The following is a 19,210-nucleotide window of genomic DNA, read 5'->3' as shown; positions in this document are numbered from 1 at the left end:
TAGCTGTAACACAAGCTCCAATAAACCATACGAGAGATATAGGTAAGATATAGATGATGTGTTAATTTTTTGAGATAATGGTTGCCTATAATATTAAATTTATTCTTAAGCGTTGTAGCCATAGCTATAGGGTATGATTGGATCTATCTTATTTTCACCGAAGTCATCAAGATTGTTGTTGCGGCTTTCGATATTTTGTAGCTGAGTGCGTTTTTACTGTCCAACAGGTACACTTGTGCGTTAGTTCTTCACTTCTTCTTCTTCTTCTTCTTCTTCTCTTTTTTAAATTATACAGTACAACACATGACAACACACACTCATCCCTATAAACTCGTTGTCAAAGGGTACGTCGCGTACCACTGAAAGCACAATACCGTTAAATTCTAGAACCGGCAAATCCTAAAGATTGACGAAGTCACCACAGTTACCTCGCTGTCTAGGGGTACATCATGTACCGCTGAAAGCACAATACCGTTAAATCCTAGAAAATTCACTCCTATGGGGAGTCGAACCCAGGACCTAAGATGCTACTGAGACTCTTATAACCACTGGGCTACGCACTCTTCTTTTTTTCTGGTTCAAAGCCCTTTTGTTTACTTAAACCCTTAATTTTGTTTAGGACCAGTGTATAAGGCGATAATGAACTTGGTTTAGTTACAGGAGTTCAATGTAACCACCAGTTTTAGATTATCTAAGTAAGCATGTGCAGTAACCAGAGAGAGCATACAATAAAGTAACCAGAGAGAGCATACGATTTGTAGGCAACTCAATGCACAGGCTACAAGAATTTTTTTTTAACGCCTCGCACGAGACGGTGTGAAGTTCTATTGATAGAGCAGGAAAAAATAACAAGATTATAACCCTGGAGGGACGTAACCAGGAAAAAGAAAAAAAATACCACCACCCACACACCAACATCGCCAACACACAAGCCCAGGAGAAGGCTAGCACCGGACTGGCCGCCGCTAAGCGTGACCGGCCGACACTAGACCAACAAAGGGACACAGCCGAGATCGCTCCCTAGGGGATGCCAAAACGACGTCTTCAAGAAGAGAAGCGACGGAAAAACCGCCACCGTCGTCCGTCGGGACTCAAAGGAGCCAAGACTGGGCTTACGCCCGACAATCACCCTTGAGGGGTGAGACCCACGGCTGACACACCGATGCTCCACCACCACACTAGCTCTGCCGACATGTGGGACCCCTGCACTGGCGTCCCCCGACGGCCAGCCTTCGTGCGCTGAAGACAGCGCCACACCCACCGGTAGCTTCTCCTCACACCTAGGTCGCCTCCTCCACCGCCAGCCGCGCCTCTCGCGCCAAGCCGGCCTCCTCCACTGGACGCGCCTCTCGCGCCAATCCGGCCTCCCTCCATCGGCTGCGCCTCTCGCGCCAAGCTGGCCTCCAACTCCGCCGCCCACGCCTCTCGCGTCGAGCCGGCCTCCACTGCCATCGGCTGCGCCTCTCTGCGCCAAGCCGGTCTCCGACCCTTCCACCAAACGATGCCGCGCCGGCCAAATGCAGTCGTCTCCCACGCCCTCGGCTAGCCGTCCAAGGCCGCCATGCCTCTGGTGACCGTTGTCGCGGCCACCAGCCACCGGCTCCGTGAATCGCCGCCTCTGCCAGCGGCTGCTTCGTTGTCGCCCTCCGCCATGCCGCCGCCAAGTCCTTCGCTCGTGTCGTCAGCCGACGCCGTCGCTGCCAACTGCCGCGGCCACCACCGTCGCCGCCGTCGCCAACTGTCGTCGCTAGCCGTCGCAAGTTGGCCGCCGTCGCCGACCACCACAGCCGGCCACCCTCCAGATCCGGACGAGAGGCGCGGATCTGGGGGCACCGCCGCCGTCGCCGCCGAGCACCGCACCGTCGCCGCGTAGGGACCAAAGCCGCTGCCTTCGCGCCCTCGGCCGACGCCATCCCCGTCGCCATCGCCATCCCTGACGCCTTCAACCACCGTGACGCTGTCACCACCACCACCAGAACCACCGCCGCCCAACTCAACCCCTCCACCAGCCGCTAGCTTGCCGGCACTATCGCCGCCGTGGCGGCCTCGCCGTTGCCAGGCAGCCACGGCCGTCATGTCGCGCTGCCGGCCACAGCCGCCCGCCGGTCAGCCACGGCCGTCGCGCCACCTGCTGCGGCCGCCCGCGCCCCCAGCCGTAGCGCTTGCCGCCGACACCGTGTCTCCCCGCCGACGCCACGCTCCCGCACCTCCGCCGACCAGCCACGGCCGTTGCGCCACCGGCGTCGCTGCATCCGCCGTGCTCCCGCACCACCACGGCTCAGATCCGGCAGCGGAGACGCCGGATCCAGCCGCCACTCGCCTCGTGGCCGATGCTGGGCGCTGGATCCGGTGGTGGCTGCGCCGAATCCGCCGCCCCTCGCCTCGCCGCCGCTGCGGCCTTCCCGAAGCTCCGCGCCGCCCCTTCGCGCCGAGGCGGCCACGCTGCCTGGGTTGGAGCCTCGCCGCAGTCATCCCAGCGGCCGCACGGTTTCTAGCGACATGCTCCGGTGGCGGCGAGGCCGGGGAGAGGAGGGGTGTGGCGGCGGCCGGGGGCTAGGGTTCGCCCCCGGTCGCCCGCGCGAGGACGACTGGGAGCGCTCTATCAGCGTGTATGATTCTCCGCTACAAGATTTTTATGCTACACTTGATCACTGTAGCTACTAGCTAGCTAGCTCAGCTTCTTGGAGAACCATGGCATGTCGAGGGCCGGGGCGGCGGTGAGCCTGTCTCCGGCGGCGTACTGCAACAAGCCGTTGAGCACGATCGAAGCCCGCCGGCGAGAGCTTCTCCTCGGGCACCTTGCGCCGCAGCTGGCTCGGCCTGGTAGTGACGCCCAGGGGCAAGCCGTCCATCGCCTCGTCGGCCACGCCGAGGACGCCGGCGACGAGGACCACCTGGTGGTACTCCGTGTCCGCCGGGAACAGCGTCTCGCCGGTGAGGAGCTCCGCCATCACGCACCCCAGCGCCCACATGTCCACCGCCGGGCCGTACTCCCCGCCGCCGAGGTACTGCTCCGGCGACATGTACCAGAACGTGCCGACCAGCTGCGTCCGCGGCGGCGCCGCCGACGCCGGCCCGCCGAGGCCCAGGTCGCAGATCCTGACGCGGCCGTCGGCGGCGCCGACGAGGACGTTGCCCGGCTTGATGTCGCGGTGGATGACCCCGCGCGCGTGCATCTGCCCCACGCCGGCGAGCAGCTGCCGCATCACGCCCCGCGCCTCCGCCTCCGTCAGCGCGCCGTCGAGGCGGTGGGTGAGGAGGTCGGCGAGGCTGGGGCCGACGTAGTCCATGACGAGGTGGAGCTTGCTGGTCTCCGGGTGGCGCGCCACCTCGCGGAGCCTCACGACGGCGGGGTTCCCGCGCACGCCGCGAGCATCTCGGCCTCCCGCAGCAGCGCCTCGTCGCCGCCGCCGCCGCCGCCGTTCTTGTGGGCGATCTTGACGGCGACCGTTTCGCCGGTCGCGACGTGGCGCGCCCTGAAGACGGCGCCGCACGCGCCCTCGCCGATGAGCCTCAGGCGGTCGTAGGATTCCATGCTCCCGAACGGCACCACCACCCCGATCAGCCCGGCGACGTCGCCATGTCTCGTAGCGGGGACGTGGTGAGAGTCGTCGTCGGCGGAGGCAAGGGTGACCGCCGAGTTCTTGGCCGCAGCGGCGGCGGCGGCGCCGGGTTCTCCGGTGCGCTCACGCCGCTGGGCGGCGAGCGGGCCGGCGAGCGAGGAAGAGGCCTTCCGGCGAAGCGCGCCCATGGCACACCGGCGATCGAGCGACGAGGTCGAGCCGATCGGCGATCGATTTCCAAAGGGAATGGGAGGAAACGGTCGCTCGACACGTTCGCGGTCGGGCCTTATACTGTGGTCAACATGGACAGGGGATTCGGAGTCGGACTCCGACTCCGACTACATGCGTGTACAGGCTACGCGCGGGAATGCACGTTCGAGTTCGAGTACTATAGATGGCCAAAAGGCCCACCCGGCACGGCCCGGCCCAGGCACGGCTGGGCACGGCCCGATCGGCACTTCGTGCCGGGCCGTGCCGTGCCAGCCCGAAGGCAAGGGTGGCCTATCGGGCCTTTTTAAATAAGTCTATTTTTCGTCTCTCCTCTTTGGGCTATTACATATGTATAGCTAAAATAAGTCTATTTTCAATCCCTCCTCTTTGGACTGACATATGTATAGCTAAATAAGTCTATTTTCCATCCCTCCTCTTTGGGCTAACATATGTATAGATAACAAAGTCTATTTTACATCCCTATTCTTTCATCGATCGCATATAATATGTCCATATAATATGCCGGCCCATCGTGCCGGGCTGACCCAACGTGCTGGTGGAGGGGCCCAGGCACGGCCCAATGGTCGGGCTGGGCCAACACGGGCCCGACCTCCGTCGGGTCTTGCCGTGCTTGGGCCGGGCCAAAATGTTGTGCTATGGGTCGGGCTGTCGGGCCTCGGGCCTTTTGGCCATCTATAAGTTCGACCTTCAAAATTGTTGATTGCGAACGGGGGCATGAAAACTGGCCCAGTTCGCGTGCCTCGGCCCAGATCAGATGGGCCGAATATGTATGGACTTTTGTCTGGTTTCCTTTTTGGATAAAAAAATCCATTAGGATTCCCGCGATAAGCCGATTCTCATTCGCAACCCTCAACCGTAAAGCCGGATGTATCGTCTCCTCCATCTCAAAACCAGATTAATGTACCTCCTCCTTTTGTAGTTTTTACCTTGGTTTTTGTTAGACGTGACATATTTGAATTGGTTGACACATGCTAACATTGTGCTTATGTGGCAATTCTACCAGAAAATAATAAAAAAATCATCAAGCCCACGTGTCTCTTCCTCCATACGCCTCTCTCTTCAACGTCCATGAGGCAGCAAAGATGGCGCGCAGGCTTGCCTCCACCAATCAGCCAGATAGACATGCGTTGTTTCCGAGGGCTTCCTCCATGTCGTTGCCGCCTAGGGCAAAGGTTAGCACCTCTTGGATCTCCATGCACCATCGTTGATGAGGACCATCCTTACCAGGGGTGGATTCAGGCCTAGGGCAGCTAGGGCTTGAACCTAGGCATGGGTTCAAAACTCCATATAAATTCTATATAAGTTTAAGAAAAATAATATGAATTTGTAAAGATTATAGAAATGAGCCCCAGGCATGGCTCGTAGCTGGCTTTGCCACTGATCATCGCATCTACAACCTTGACCTCTACTCTGCCTACTCCCTGACAGCGATCTCCTGCACAACAACCTTGACCATGTTGTGCTCGCTGCCCGTCTGACGTTTGCCAAGGGAGGGACATCGGCAGGTCAGAGCAAACGTCGTCATCGCGTAGTGGCGGATCCCCGCGATGACACCACGCCCTACCGTGGCAACCTCTCTTGAGAGGACCTCATCGGCGACCTCTTCCACATCTCTATCCCCCATCCAACTCCACTCCTCCCTCGAGCAGTCATGGCCGTCCTCCTCTCCCCCTCCATCCTTCCACAATGGATGCCATAGAGTCTTAGTTAGAGCTTGACCTCTCTCCACCGACGGCATCAATCTAGATGGAGTCAGCGTCGATGTATTCTCCTCGAGCACTTGACGTTGTTGTTCGGGTACACCATCGTGCGCGCCTATGAGCTTTTTCTCTTGGAGGCACTTCTTCCTTATTGCCGGTAGTGGTGGTGGGCTAGGAGGATGGAGCCATCAACAGTGACGGAGGTCGGTGTTGCTGTGGAGGGGCGTTGGCATTCTGCTAGGGAGAGAGGAGAGCTGGAGGCTGGAGGAAGAACATGAGATGTGGTCACTTACATGTGGGCCCAACATCCTTTTAAAAAAATTCTTTGCCACTTGGATATCACGTCAGCTGAAACCACCTTAAAAATAGATGAGGGAATTATTTTACATTGGTTTTATACTTGGGGAAAGCGATATTCCCGGTTTTATATATGGTTGAGGGATTGAAAATAGATTCGAGCAATATTTGAGAGAATCAAAAGAGACCTTATTATTATTATTATTTCCTGCTCTATCTGTTCTTCCCGACACCCTGGTTTAGGTTTTAGAGCCGGTCATATATTTATTCTTGATTTTATATATCATCTACATGTTAATCGGAAAGGATTTTTATTTCCTGAAACATATTATAAACTCACGTACGGTCATAATCGGAAAGGGTAATTATTCATCCATAAAAGATAACTGTTGTGATGTTTGTGTTAATCCAACTGTTCAAAATCGTCGTTACAAGATCACTTGCTATGACCTCTTTCCGACTATATATTATTCCGCTTCCTTGAAGAAAGGCCAAAACATTTATAGACGAGGTAACTAAAAGAGGATCAACACGAATGACAAATGTAAAACCACTGCAAAGTTCGGCTGCTATAGCTAGTGGTGGCTAATGTGCATATCCTATATATGTAAAAAGTTCATCCCCACTAACTCTAATTCTCTCTTCTCACAGCGTGCCACATCATCGCAATTTAGTTTGGCCATTAGATTTTCAATTTATGCTTGAGATTTCATCGATTAATTACTGCATCCTCAGTTTAGCCATGTTATCATATTTACACTGCTATTAGCACGTACCACTAACATTGAGGCACATGCGTTTAGTGCACTATTAGGTACATCATCATATTACATTGTCATTACTACGTCGCACTAACACTAACACTCGTGGATCATGCTTAAAACCTTATCACCATGAATGTGAAAAGCCTCCGGCTTCTTCAATTACACTAGGAAAACGAATTGTCCTGAAGTTAATTACGCAAGCAGTTAATTACCCAAGTGTTGAAAAGAAAACGAGTTGACCTACAATTAAGCGGTTAAGCAATAGCACTACTAGAAATCAATAGAGCAATCAATTAATTTTAAGTGTTAGTATATGATCGGGTGGGATGATTCATGGTCCATGTAAGCTCCCCACCTCTCACCGTTGTCAAGGCTCATTGCACTACCGTTAGGAGTGGTTTGCTTCCCTAATCCCTTGGAGCTATGCTAAACCTTGGAGACAGGTTCAATGATTTTTCAACCCAGTTGATATAATTTGGTGATTGTTCATTCTTTAGTGGTAGTTGATGCCCATATACTCTTATTTTTCAAGTTTGTGTATAAATTTAGTAATTAAAATAATATTTCTATGCATCTTATATAATTTTACCATGCTCTTTATGAAAGGACATTGCTGATGCAAAAGTATTGTACTACAGGTTATCAAATTGCCTACCAAAAGACTATTGCCCAAGCGTTTACGCATAAGGTTGTCAAACAAGTTGCTCCACTTGCATTCACCGTTTTACATGCATCGATTATGTTGATTTTCCAAAATGTTTGTTAAATAATCTCTTCCACAAAAGCGCTAATATAATAGCTACTATATGCATCATTGTTATTTTATTTGCTAGGCATGTCGGATTTATCAAGTAAAATATGCATGTCATGAAACTTCAGTCACAGTTGTTTTCTCACGCGTTTTTTCCGGTCACAGTTATTTTTCTTTCTCATGTTTTTTATGTCGTTTTCATGTTACATTCTTTTCTACAAATGGTAGCTCTTTTGTATACAAATGTTCCGTTGCAACGCACGGGGTATTATCTAGTATATATAACACTCCCTCTATTCCTATATAATTGTTACTATTGATTGTTATAACTTTGAGTACTAAAAATTTTAATCGATATATTATGATAATTAAACAGAAGTTTAATACTTATAGTTGGTGTGTAATTACTACACTTCGATAAGGTGCACCTATATATTTAAGTATTTAGAATTTCATTTTTACATAAAAAAAAGATGAATGGTGAAAATTATAAATTTGAATAGTGAAAAGTAGCTAACGAAGTACTATTCTTTATATGTACTACATCAACATTTGCCCGAACAACCAATATACCACCAGATTAACAATCACTCAAAACCACCACCATGCATGTATATACATAGAGATATACATATACATATACCTATACTAGCTAGGCTAGCGCTACTAAAGCACCATCGTCTGCAACCTAGCTTGCGGCTGCAACTAGGGCACACCTGAAAAATATGCTACGTAATTACTATCACCGTCCTAAAATATAATAACTTTTAGCTATATATTTATACATGTTTATACATCATCAAAACTTATTATATTTTAAGACGGAAAAAGGAATGAATAACCAAACCCTAATATATATCTAACAATATTCTTCCCCACTCTCGAAGCATTTGAATTGTCCTCGTTTTCCTCCTCCAACTATTGAGATCGGTTATGACGTAGCGAACCCATCGCCCCCCATACATAAATATTTTTTTTACTGCTTCAACGTTCAACCATGACTGCACGCGCGCGAGGACGATGAGGATGGATTGAATTAACCGGTAGGTCGCCACCGCCGCCGCTCGCTGCTAATCACTCACTAATCAGCAATCACTGTGCTGCCGTGATCGCGAGCGGGGCGCAGGAAATGGTCGCGTCGTTCGCCGCCTTCGTCATCGCCTCGTGGAACGACGCCTCGTTCCAATCTCCTCCCTGCACATCGATCATTCCATTCCATTTAGCTAAGATCGTCCTAAATGCAATATTACTGGAAGATGTATACAAAAATGATTTGATGCTGAGTAGTTTGATGAGTAGTGATGAATGAAATGTGAGTAATTGCAATTAATTAATTACCATGATCTGGAGCTTGATGTTGGCGATGGCCTTGAGAAGAAGCTGCGGCGAGTAGGTGTCGGCGTAGACGGACAGCACGCTGATCTCCTTCATCCACCTGAGGCATTCCAGGATGTGGAGCACCAGCTCCACCACGTCGCACTCCACCATCACCATCACCGTCAGGTTCACCAGCTGCTGCGACTGCGAGTCCGCCGCCTTGCTGATCTGCACCTTGGCCCTCTGCTGCGCCCGGCGAGCCCTCATGGCGGCGTCCGCCGCGCCGCCGCCGCCGGCGATGTGCTTCTCCAGCTTCGTGTTCGTCCCTTCCAGCTCCGTGATCTCCGTCTCCAGCGACTTGAGGTACTTGGCCGCGTTGATCAGCACCGTCGTCTTGTCCTTCTGCATCGATGAGTTATCAAACTTTAATTAATATTTTATAATAAACGTAGTTTAAATTATTAACTCTTAATATAGTATCAGAGCGCGATACGAGAAAAGAAAATAAAGTTTAAATATCTCTTTTAATGAGGAAACGAGAAATAATTGCTTTTGTGATATTAATATCTCTGATGGTGGTGAGTGCAACTCTAATCCAATAATCTACGTGGGGATCGAGGTAGAAAATCTGTCATTATCGTGGAGTAGGAGCTAATAATATAGTTTGCTCGAATGATATGGACAGCTCACGTTGTCACTTCCGTTTCCATGAAACAGGTTGTTTCCTGGTAACCACTCAAATACTGTGTAAAGCTGTGCAAATTATATGACTTTTTTCTAAAGTTTTATCGCCACGATTCGTCATCAATCTAATTAGGGCTTTTGAAATTGCTTTCCTGTTGTCTTCTTCCTGACAGCTACCCTTGTCATCAACTTGCCAATTTGTGGACCAGCTAGATTACAGAGCAAGCAGAGACCCTTCCAATCGCCTTCCTCTGCTGATATGCCCATAGCTTGAAAACAAAATTGGTTGACTAGCCATTATGCTTGACCTTCAATTAAAATCCATCCTCTTTTTTACAAATTGGCAATGTTTAACTGCTGCCATAGTATCTGCAGTTAATCTTTTTTAAAGCACTGAAGGAACTAAATTTAGCATATCCTTTGTCGTATATTTAAGAGCTAATTGTCGTGTTGCTAATTACTTTTCTAAGAGGAATTGGTATTGTAATATCAACTTGGAGTCCATGAAACTGTGTATTCTTAATTTCTTATGTTTGTTTGACCGCACTATATATATTCCATCTCCGACGCATAAGAAGAGTTTTTGTTTATTTTTCATTGTTTGAATCCTGTAGACGTTTAACGGTTCAATGTGCAATTTGACAATATTCAAACTAATTAAATACTATTCGCGTTTGTTACAACTTACAACAACCATCAAAACACATTTTCTTTATTAAAATCATCATATTTAATACTTTAATTTCAAACATTTATATAACTTGCGGGTACGGCTGACTGACAATTATTTCCCTCACAATCATACTTTAAGGAAAAATTAAGGATAACCTTTGATTGTTAAGGTGGCATATGCCAAAAAGCCCCAAAACTAATTATTGACACTAAATGACCTACTATTTTATGCATGAAAAAACTAGCTAGTCTATCCCTTTCTCGTGCAATTGGCTCATTAAGTACTTTCTTTTGGAAGGTTCCCTCTGTGTTCCTTTCCAGCATTTCAGCGTGTAAACATTTGATTAAGAATCTAACCTAGTGGCCGGGCCTTCTAACCACCTTCCTTTTGTCAATGTTTGTTGTCTTGTAGTTAAAAAAAACACTGCTTTTGACAGCGCAGCGGGATGGTCCTTTGTACTGCCAAGACTCTCACTTCATTTCTTCCAAGTCGAAAAAGATGAAAAGGACAGAGAGGATCGATTCGATCCCTCTTGTCTCTATAAAAACCAAAACAAAAGGAGCCTTGTCTACCCAATTTGAACTATTTTTGTCACCCAATCACAAATATAAAAAAGAATGTGTTAATTAATCCGTATTCGATTGGCATATATGCATTAGTTTTCTGAATGGACGGTCTACATATAGTATTATTGCAAGTTTGGTATGGGAAACTCGTATAATCCTTTAAGGGGATCGATTTCCTCTTAATCAGCTAATTAATTAAACATCACCTATATGGTTACAAATAATTTTATAAGAATTATAACATGGTGTATTGTATTAATCTATTACTCCGTAAAATTGTGATAGATGGCTCCTACTCTATTTTGTCGGGGTTTCTTTTCATCCCTTCGGTTGAGTGAGTGGAATATATCCACCATGCATGCCTAGTTGGTATGTATTGATAATGAACATTGAGTTGAAGATTTACACCTAGATGGATGCTAATTGAGAGATATAGATTCTAGTTAGTGTTTTAAGGTAGTGAGAAAATGATAGTAATTAATGTATGTAGGCATTGGGCCATAATTAAGATATAAATGTAGAATTTGAGATGAAATTTTTTAGATATTTTTTGTAGAATTGAGATGAAATGGAGTGAGTTGGGGTTTAATTTAGACTACCTTGGAGCAAGGTGGGAGGAGTGATCTGAGCGTGTGGAAGCTGTCGTTGAGCTTCTCCCTCCTCTTCCTCTCCGACATCATGTGGTAGAGCTGGCTGCTGTTGGTGGCGCTCGCCGCCGCCGCCTCCTCCTGCTGCCGTCCCCGCCCGCCGCCGCCGGGCTTCTGATCCATCGGCATGGCGAGGCCGCCGCCGCTGCTGCTGCTCTTCACCACCACGTGGCCGCCGTTCCCTCCACGCGGCTGCTGCGGCGCCGCCATGGCTGGCTGACCTGCAGGCTGGTGGTGCGCGCCGCTGTCCCGGCTGAACGGGGTGGGCGAGGAGGCGGAGCCGCCCGAGGAGGAGGGGGAGGCCGAGGCGGAGGAGATGACGGCCATCATGGCACGCATGATGGCGTCCTCGTGGTCGTCGACTGCGCCGCCGCCGCCGCCGCCACCGGCGCCGGAGGCGAACATGCCGTGCGCGACGGGCGGCGGGTACGGGTGCGGGACGGCGAGGGTCGACATCGCCAGCGCCGCGGCGGCGTCGAGCGAGAAGGAGGACATGGAGCCGGCGCTGTCGATGGAGAGGGAGCGGCCCGAGGAGAGCGACGACGGCGACGAGGACGACAGCATCAGGTGCTCGGCCTCGGCGTCCCCCACCAAGAAGCCACTCCCGTCGGCGCCGTCGTCCATGGCCACCATCCTAGTGTCACCCGACGACCCTCCCGCCATGAGCTCGTCGAAGCACGCATTGTCGCCGCCGCCGCCGGCGATGAAGCTCGCAGCACAGCTGAGATACAAGAAACAGAAGAGTCAGCTACAAACTCAAACATCTGAAGTTCTGAACACAAAAACAAGAAGACGACATCGTGATGGTACGTACTCGGCGAAAGCCGGCCAGAAGGAGGGGTCGTGGAGGTCGGGCGGCGGCGGCTGGTGGATGCCGGCGGCGATGTCGGCCGGCATGCTGTCCAGGCTGCACCACACCTCATCCATGGAGATCGATATAGACCTATACAATAGTTCCCAGACAAAACCAAGAAGCGCAAGAAATGGAGCTAGCTTAGCTATACACTAATGATGATTAGTACTAGCTAAGCCTAAGCGCAGGTGAGCTAGGGGGGGAGAAGAGTGGGAGGCAGCCTATATATGCAGGTAGAGGAGAGCTCGGCCATGGGAGCAAGGGGATGCAAGTGGGAGTAAAAACGAGAGAACCTGGTCGAGTCGAGTCGATCTGAATAGTCGCCGTGGCGCCGCGCGGTCAAAGTCGTAGGGTGGATGAGAGAGAGGAAGCAGGGCACGCGACGGGAGGGGGAAGAAGAAGAAGGTTCGAGGAAAGGTCAAATCCGGAGGCACACAAGGCACGGATCAACGGCGAGGGATTATTGTTGCATTCTTCTTTTATATTATATTCCCTCGGTTTCAATTTTTAGCGTGACCGTTTTCGTGAGCAATTTTCATCGTCCATCTTATTTAATTTTTTTATAATTAATACTTTTATTGTTATAAGATGATAAACACATAAATAGTACTTTATACATGATTTATGTTTTTATTTTTTAAAAAAAAATAAATAAGATGGACGATCAAAGTTGGTCACAAAGTAATGGCTATACTTAAAAAGGGACGGAGGGAGTATATAGTATACGTATATTATGTGCATGATTTTCTATTGGTGATTTGCGTGCACGTACCTTGGGTTTATGTACGTACTCCGGATCTGTCCCCCTTGTTCGCTTCACCGGTGAAGGACTTCGTCCGATACGACGACTGAGGATTGTACTTGTACCGTTTGAAAATTGTCTTCGTGTTTTTCTTTTTTTCTAATAATGAAATTTATTTCGTTATTTGCTTCGGAAAAGTTACAACCAGGCCACTTGTCGAAATCGCTAAACTACCATCGTAAGCTTTTTTTTTTTCAAAAACTTTTACATGTCAATATAGTGTAATTCAGCAACAACTGTAGTGTAATTGCATCGTAGTTTTTATATGCTCCCTCTATCCCATAATATAAGATGTGCACATATTTCGATATTCAACTTTAAAAACATTTGACCAACAATTATTATAATGTAAATTAAATTTTTATTTGCTAAAATTAATATCATTCTATTGACATTTAAATGTACTTTAAGATGGTTATAATTTTGTTACAATAAAACTTATAATATATGAGATATTATAAATTAAAAAATTAGTTTTGAAGATTGTGTCAAGTTTGAACATACCTATATTATGAGATAGATAGATAGATAGAGTAAACCTAAGAGCTTGTGCATTGTAACCAAAAACAAATTGAGTTTGTAGCTTATTTAGTCGAATAAGCACACATTTAGTCCAGGTAGTACTTTTTATGATTTTTTTATTGAACAGTTTTGTGATTTCGAAATTTAGGAAGGGCTAGCAATATAACGGGGATGACTTATTCGAGGGTAATATAATAGTATATATTGCGGTGTCCAAACATTAGTAGCAGGGGTGGTGTGGCAGAAGAACACTACCGCTACTAACATTTTAAGTGGTATATGTAGAAAATAAGGCAAGAGTTATATATAAGTTCTATGTGTTTCCTAATACAAATTATATAAAAATTATAATGTATAGTTATATAATTATACTACAGTCATACTATATAAAGCTATAATTTGAAAGGTCTCCAACTAAAAACTTTGGGGCAATTTTCCCCAAAACTTTTTGCTGTAGTTTTTGTTAGAATAATTGGGCTAGACCCGATTTATTCTATTAAATCTCAAAGGCCCATAATAAATGTTAAGGATAATAATACCACCTCAGGAATTAAACGAGGAGTATCTCAATTTAAATAGGGAGTTATTGGAGGCTCCCTGTTGACCGGTTGAGGTGGGAATCGAAAAGCCACACGCGCGCGCGCCGTGGCGAGGCGAGGCGTGGCGGGCAATTCCAATTGTATCGCGTCGTTACTATGGCAACTGGCGGATATCACTCCTGCAATATAAGGAAACCGCTAATCCGATCAGATCTCGCTCGCTTGCTTTCCATCTCTGGTGTTCTTCCTCCTCCTCGCGCCTATGCTGCCTCTGCCTCCCCGCTTCTGATCGCTTGCGCGCACGAGAGATCGGAACGAGCCTGAGATCTGCACCGGGTAGGCGGGTGATTAGGTTTTTGGGGAGTGCTTCCGCACGACTGCTCTCGACTTCTGCTCTGTTCGTCGTCGTCTCATCGTCCACCATGTCTGCACCTGGAGCCGCCGCCGCTGCCGCCGTCCCTGGAGATGGCGCGCCGGGAGCCGGAGCCGCTGCGAACGTCAACGTCAACGGAGGCAGTTCTACCTCACAATCCAGCGGAGGGACATTCTCGGGGTATATCTTTCTCCTACTGTTAACTCATTCTCTGATACCTCTGTTGGTCGTGTTAGTCGCAATTCTATTGCGTTCTTGGTATGTTCATGATGCTTATTATACTCTAAGCATGCTCCTGGTTATGTTACATTTTATCACTAGATAACCCCACATTGTTCATGCCATGATTATTGTCTTAATATTTTGGATTAAAATATGCCGATATATGACTATATTTTCAACAGTTTTTAGATAGCTCCCATTATTACAGAGGTAACATGTTCAATAACTGTGAATTATAAAATCACAGTTTCTTTAGAAAACAAGAAAATTACTTTGTAACACTAGCCAAGCAGAAATAACACCTACTACTAAACTTCTATATATGGTTGGTGAAAATATATATGACCATTATTTTTACGTAGCGGCTTGCGAGTGGTATATAGCGTTTGTTTTTCTCAAACTAACAAATAGAATCTACAAAATTAGTGGATGGTCATTATGCCAATTGATTTTTAAGTCCATCAGCGACTGAGTTCTAGATCAGTCTTTCTCTTAGATCTTATCGCCGTCTTAGCCATTCAAGCCGATCGTGCACCATTTGCAGCAATCGAAGTCGTTTTGTATGTGTTTTGTGCACCATGGACCAATGAATTCAGAGGCGGATCTAACCATTAGGCAGGGTATGTCGACCGTCCTAACTACGACCCGTGTCGCCCCACACCCCCAAAGACCCCCCCCCCCCTATCTCTTAAAGTAGTCATAGGCCATCAAAATTAGGCATAACAAGGTGTAAACACTCAACAGATTAGTTCGTCTCTTCACAACGCACGCACGCCACAAACAATGATTGAGACAATTATACGATTGAACTATAAATACGATATGTGTTGTATTTGATTGCTCTTATCAAGTGAATATCTTCGTTCTCCGCCCCATCTATATTTTAAAGTTGCGTCCGCCACTGAATGAATTTGCTTTTCGTAGTCTGATTTCTCCTTTTGTTTCTCCATGAATAAATCAAATATGATGTCTTGCATACTAATATATGCAAATGTAATATGTTATATTCCATCTTTTTCAGATTTTTATGTTAGCTATTTAGCTTGCATGCGACACAGAAGATGGCAAAACACTATTACAGAAACGGTTTTTCTGTACGGTTTTTCTGTACGAGACCCCCGGTAGGTTCCAGGTGGGCCATAAGTGGCCGCGCCTGGAAAAACTAGTCCCCCAGGGCCAGTTGATGGACCGCACGCGAAGATGCATTCTACTATCTTTTATGAGAATATGCGCATTCTACTATCTTATTTATGTCATATATAATATGATTTCTTAATTCGTACGACTAACGACAATCCCAATATGTAGTACGCATACCATTCGATAATCCGGTATTGCTACCGGTTAATATAGGACGACATATTCCCAAACAGCTAGGCAATTATATATAATGCCACATGGGAAGATCTATTATCACGTGCGGTAACACGACCGCATGGGAAGATCTATTATCCCGTGCGGTCGACTTAACTCAACCGTACAGGATAATTGATCTTCATATGTGGTCGCCTTAAGTCGACCACACGGGATAATGCATCTTCCCATGCGGCTGGGCCGCCCACACGTGAAAATATGATTATCATAGACCTTCTCAGGCTGAGTTTGTTTCAAAGGGTTACCAACCCCTCTCCCTTGTTTTCTACGCGCACGCTTTTCAAACTGCTAAGCGGTGCGTCTTTTGCAAAAAGTTTTTATACGAATGTTGTTTAAAAAAATCATATTGATCCATTTTTGAAAAAAATAGCTAAAACTTAATTAATCACACGCTAATGGACTACTCTATTTTTCGTGCAAAGTAGATTTGTTTCCAACCCACCCCAACGAACACAGCCTCAGGCGTGCGGGCCGGCCTTCCTAACAAGAAGATGCCTTTCGGCCCACACGCAAAAACCCTTTATGTAGTAGTGAAATGACCTTGAAGGATCATTTCAGATCTTTTTATTTGAAACTTTTTAATTAAATTTTCAAATAAATCATTTGAGAGTTTGTTTTTAAAAATAAATATTTCTGCCCATGAGTGGTTAGATTGTTTTCTATTGAGGGGAATTAATGAGAGGTTAGATTTTGTTGCCAGGAGTGCCCAACTTCTTGCCGCTCCATAGTTTACCACCCAGAAGTACAGGACCCTTGTTGGTACCAATTGGGAACCGGGTATAGGTGTTTATGCAACGATGGAAATATGTCTAGTGGAATTTTTCGCTCCCTCGGAATAAGTAACTGGAGTCTGGAGACGTGGGGTATAGAGATGTACTTAAAACTAGGAAATAGAACAGTCAGAGGAAGACACGTCTGAAATTCAGACCATTATGTTTGGAATCCTATATTACTTACTACGATATAATTAGAACATGTTTATAAAGCTTAGTATGCATCAAGTCACGTCATCTAGAAAACAAGAAACATTCAATACTTCTTGCCTTAATCACAACCATCGATCTGTGCATTATGTACTATTACCATTCCCCATCAAGCTTAACATGCACTATCTCGTCTTAGCTCAATGAGTCCCTTCAAATATTTTTTAAAAGAAAATAAATAAATAACTGTTGCACCGTGCAGGGCACATAGGAAGATGCGTCTATTTGGGCATGTGCAATAGTTATTAATAGAGAGCATTTAGCCTTATTAATTAAAAATATTTATTGATATAGGAGAGAGGAGAGATAAACATCGTCGCGACAATTAACAGCGAAAAAAGTAGGAAAAAGAAAACATATATGAAAAAAAGGTTGTTTAGACAAATTGTTAGTCTTTACTGTCTCACTGTTGTAAGGATATATAGTCTTTAAATTAACGTATATTGCTTAAAAGTGTATATTGGGCTATCGAGCTTTACCTTTAAACATGCCCAACCTATGTACTAAACCACATATACAAATTATTCAAGCCTTACAAAATTAACCTGTGCTCCCGTATGGTTTATTTGTGCAACAATCCAAAGCTAGTTTCTACACCAACACAGACAATCATCAAGCCTGTAATTTAGGTATACTGTCTATATTTACGCTTCCTATGTACACATGGAAAATTAGTTCAAATTGAAATTTTCTACGTGCGGACTGGCGGCGTTCTGACCCTAATCATACCAGTTTATAATTTCCTAATTAATCAATTAGCTCTGGTTAGCTGTGACAATGACAGGTAGGGCCTAAACCAGAATCCCACCTCCCAAAGAAAATGAATCGATTTTTTTCCTTTGTTTATTTGTATACTTTGGACTGAAATATTATTAGACATGTACAAGTCGCCCTCATGTGTGTGCTCTTTTTACCGGTAATATGACCGAGTCAGGCTCTTGAGAGTTACAAGACCAGAAAAAACTGATGGGGGCAATAATGTGTTCCTCTTCATCGGTTGTGATGCTGACATGGATGAAGGAAGTAGTAGTTTTCACCATATGCAATACGGTCTTTTACTATGGTTAATTTTAAAGGGAACATTTTGATCTTAAGCTAAACGTTGGATTTAGGGTTGGGCAGATCCAATAAAAGAATGAAAAGAGACTCGTCTCATTTTTCCTCCTCTAACCCACCTACTCTAGCTATCTAGCTACGCTAGTAGTTGCAGTGACCTGAGTAGTATCTCAAGATCGTAAGTTTCTTCATAGGAGAGAATTTTAGATTGGGCTGTTTGCGGGTCCAAGTTTCTAATTTGAATGGCTCCATATATCAAATTGGGTATAGAGTATGGGTAAAAAAACACTCTTCTCTCTCAAAAAAAACTATTTTTCTCTCCCTTTTCTTCCCCTTGCACTCTCCCTTTTTCTCAATAATAATCCAGCGGGGTAGATAGGATTTGAGTCATCCAGCAACCACGTTGGATGCCCCCTGAGTGTAGCCTTGCTAAGCAAGGCTTGGTGTTTGATAGCAGTAGAAAATTCCTTGCTTTTGATGGCAATCTAAGCCTCTAACCGCAGACAAATTCTCGCCGGACGAGGAGAGGAGAATCATTCCCGCGACGGCAAGCATGTGGCGAGAGGATAAACCGTCGTGAACCCATGCGTGATTAATAAGCTTCTCTGGTCAGCAGAGAACCAAACGATGGGCAAGCTGACGTAGCGTAGCTAGATTAACTTGGGCAAAAGATCCAAACAGACCAGTAGGCGTTAGAAGTTAATTAAGATAGAAGGCAATTCGTTTTGTCAACAGAAATAGCATCATTTCTAACTTTCAAAAAAGAAAAAGAAAGGGTCCAATTTACTCCCCTTCACTTTTTCATTGAATCACTTTGAGCCCTGTTTTTTTTTTTGTTTATTTAACCCCCTAAACTATTAAAAAGGTTCACGTTACAGATTAATAGTATTTTTCTTTTTAGTTTCTCTTTATACAAGTTGTATTTAAGCAGAAGTTTTGTAGAGACATATATAACATCATTATAAAAGTTCCAAAATACTTTTCAAAATAATTTGTGAATATTTGCTTAAAATTTGAAACCTTGAGTTTAAATCAGTCTAAGTGATTCCAAACAATGTAAACTGTGGTAAAAAAAATTCCAAAAAATGTTGAGAGGTAGGTTATAATGCATCTATCAATACTACCAAATTTTGTTGCAAAATACGATTTATATAGAGAGAAATATTGGTTAGGGAGTAAGGTGAACCGTTTCAATATATAGTTCGGGTGCAAAATGACCCAAGAAAATGTTTAGGGGATTAGGTTATCCAATGAGATGATTCAGAGAGTAAAATGGATTATTTTTTTCAAAAA

General features: G+C 46.0%; 2 protein-coding genes across 2 annotated transcripts; both read right to left on the bottom strand.

Annotated features, from left to right (window-relative positions):
- Positions 1-2,660: 2,660 nt before the first annotated feature.
- Positions 2,661-3,290, bottom strand: LOC127778366 (putative cyclin-dependent kinase F-2). The gene has a single exon (XM_052304990.1). The coding sequence runs from the start codon at positions 3,288-3,290 to the stop codon at positions 2,661-2,663; it is 630 nt and encodes a 209-aa protein (XP_052160950.1).
- A 4,588-nt stretch (positions 3,291-7,878) lies between these two features.
- LOC127764832 (putative transcription factor bHLH041) lies at positions 7,879-12,396 on the bottom strand. The gene is made up of 4 exons (XM_052289749.1): positions 12,008-12,396; positions 11,146-11,914; positions 8,645-9,025; positions 7,879-8,500 (listed from the first exon to the last, which is right to left on the bottom strand). Exons 1-4 carry the CDS (start codon positions 12,118-12,120, stop codon positions 8,399-8,401), a joined length of 1,365 nt encoding a protein of 454 aa, XP_052145709.1. The 5' UTR covers positions 12,121-12,396; the 3' UTR covers positions 7,879-8,398.
- Between the last annotated feature and the right edge of the window lie 6,814 nt (positions 12,397-19,210).

This window comes from Oryza glaberrima, chromosome 1 (genome assembly GCF_000147395.1).
Source record: "Oryza glaberrima chromosome 1, OglaRS2, whole genome shotgun sequence".
Taxonomy (NCBI): domain Eukaryota; kingdom Viridiplantae; phylum Streptophyta; class Magnoliopsida; order Poales; family Poaceae; genus Oryza; species Oryza glaberrima.
This window is presented reverse-complemented; position numbering and strand designations above follow the sequence as displayed.

Excerpts from the sequence above, each read along its gene's own strand:
- LOC127778366 (XM_052304990.1), bottom strand. The coding sequence starts at position 3,290 with ATGGACTACGTCGGCCCCAGCCTCGCCGACCTCCTCACCCACCGCCTC.
- LOC127764832 (XM_052289749.1), bottom strand. The coding sequence starts at position 12,120 with ATGGATGAGGTGTGGTGCAGCCTGGACAGCATGCCGGCCGACATCGCC. Across the intron at positions 9,026-11,145 it reads TCCTCCCACCTTGCTCCAAG|AAGGACAAGACGACGGTGCT; the intron begins GTAGTCTAAATT and ends TCATCGATGCAG. Across the intron at positions 8,501-8,644 it reads ACATCAAGCTCCAGATCATG|GGAGGAGATTGGAACGAGGC; the intron begins GTAATTAATTAA and ends ATCGATGTGCAG.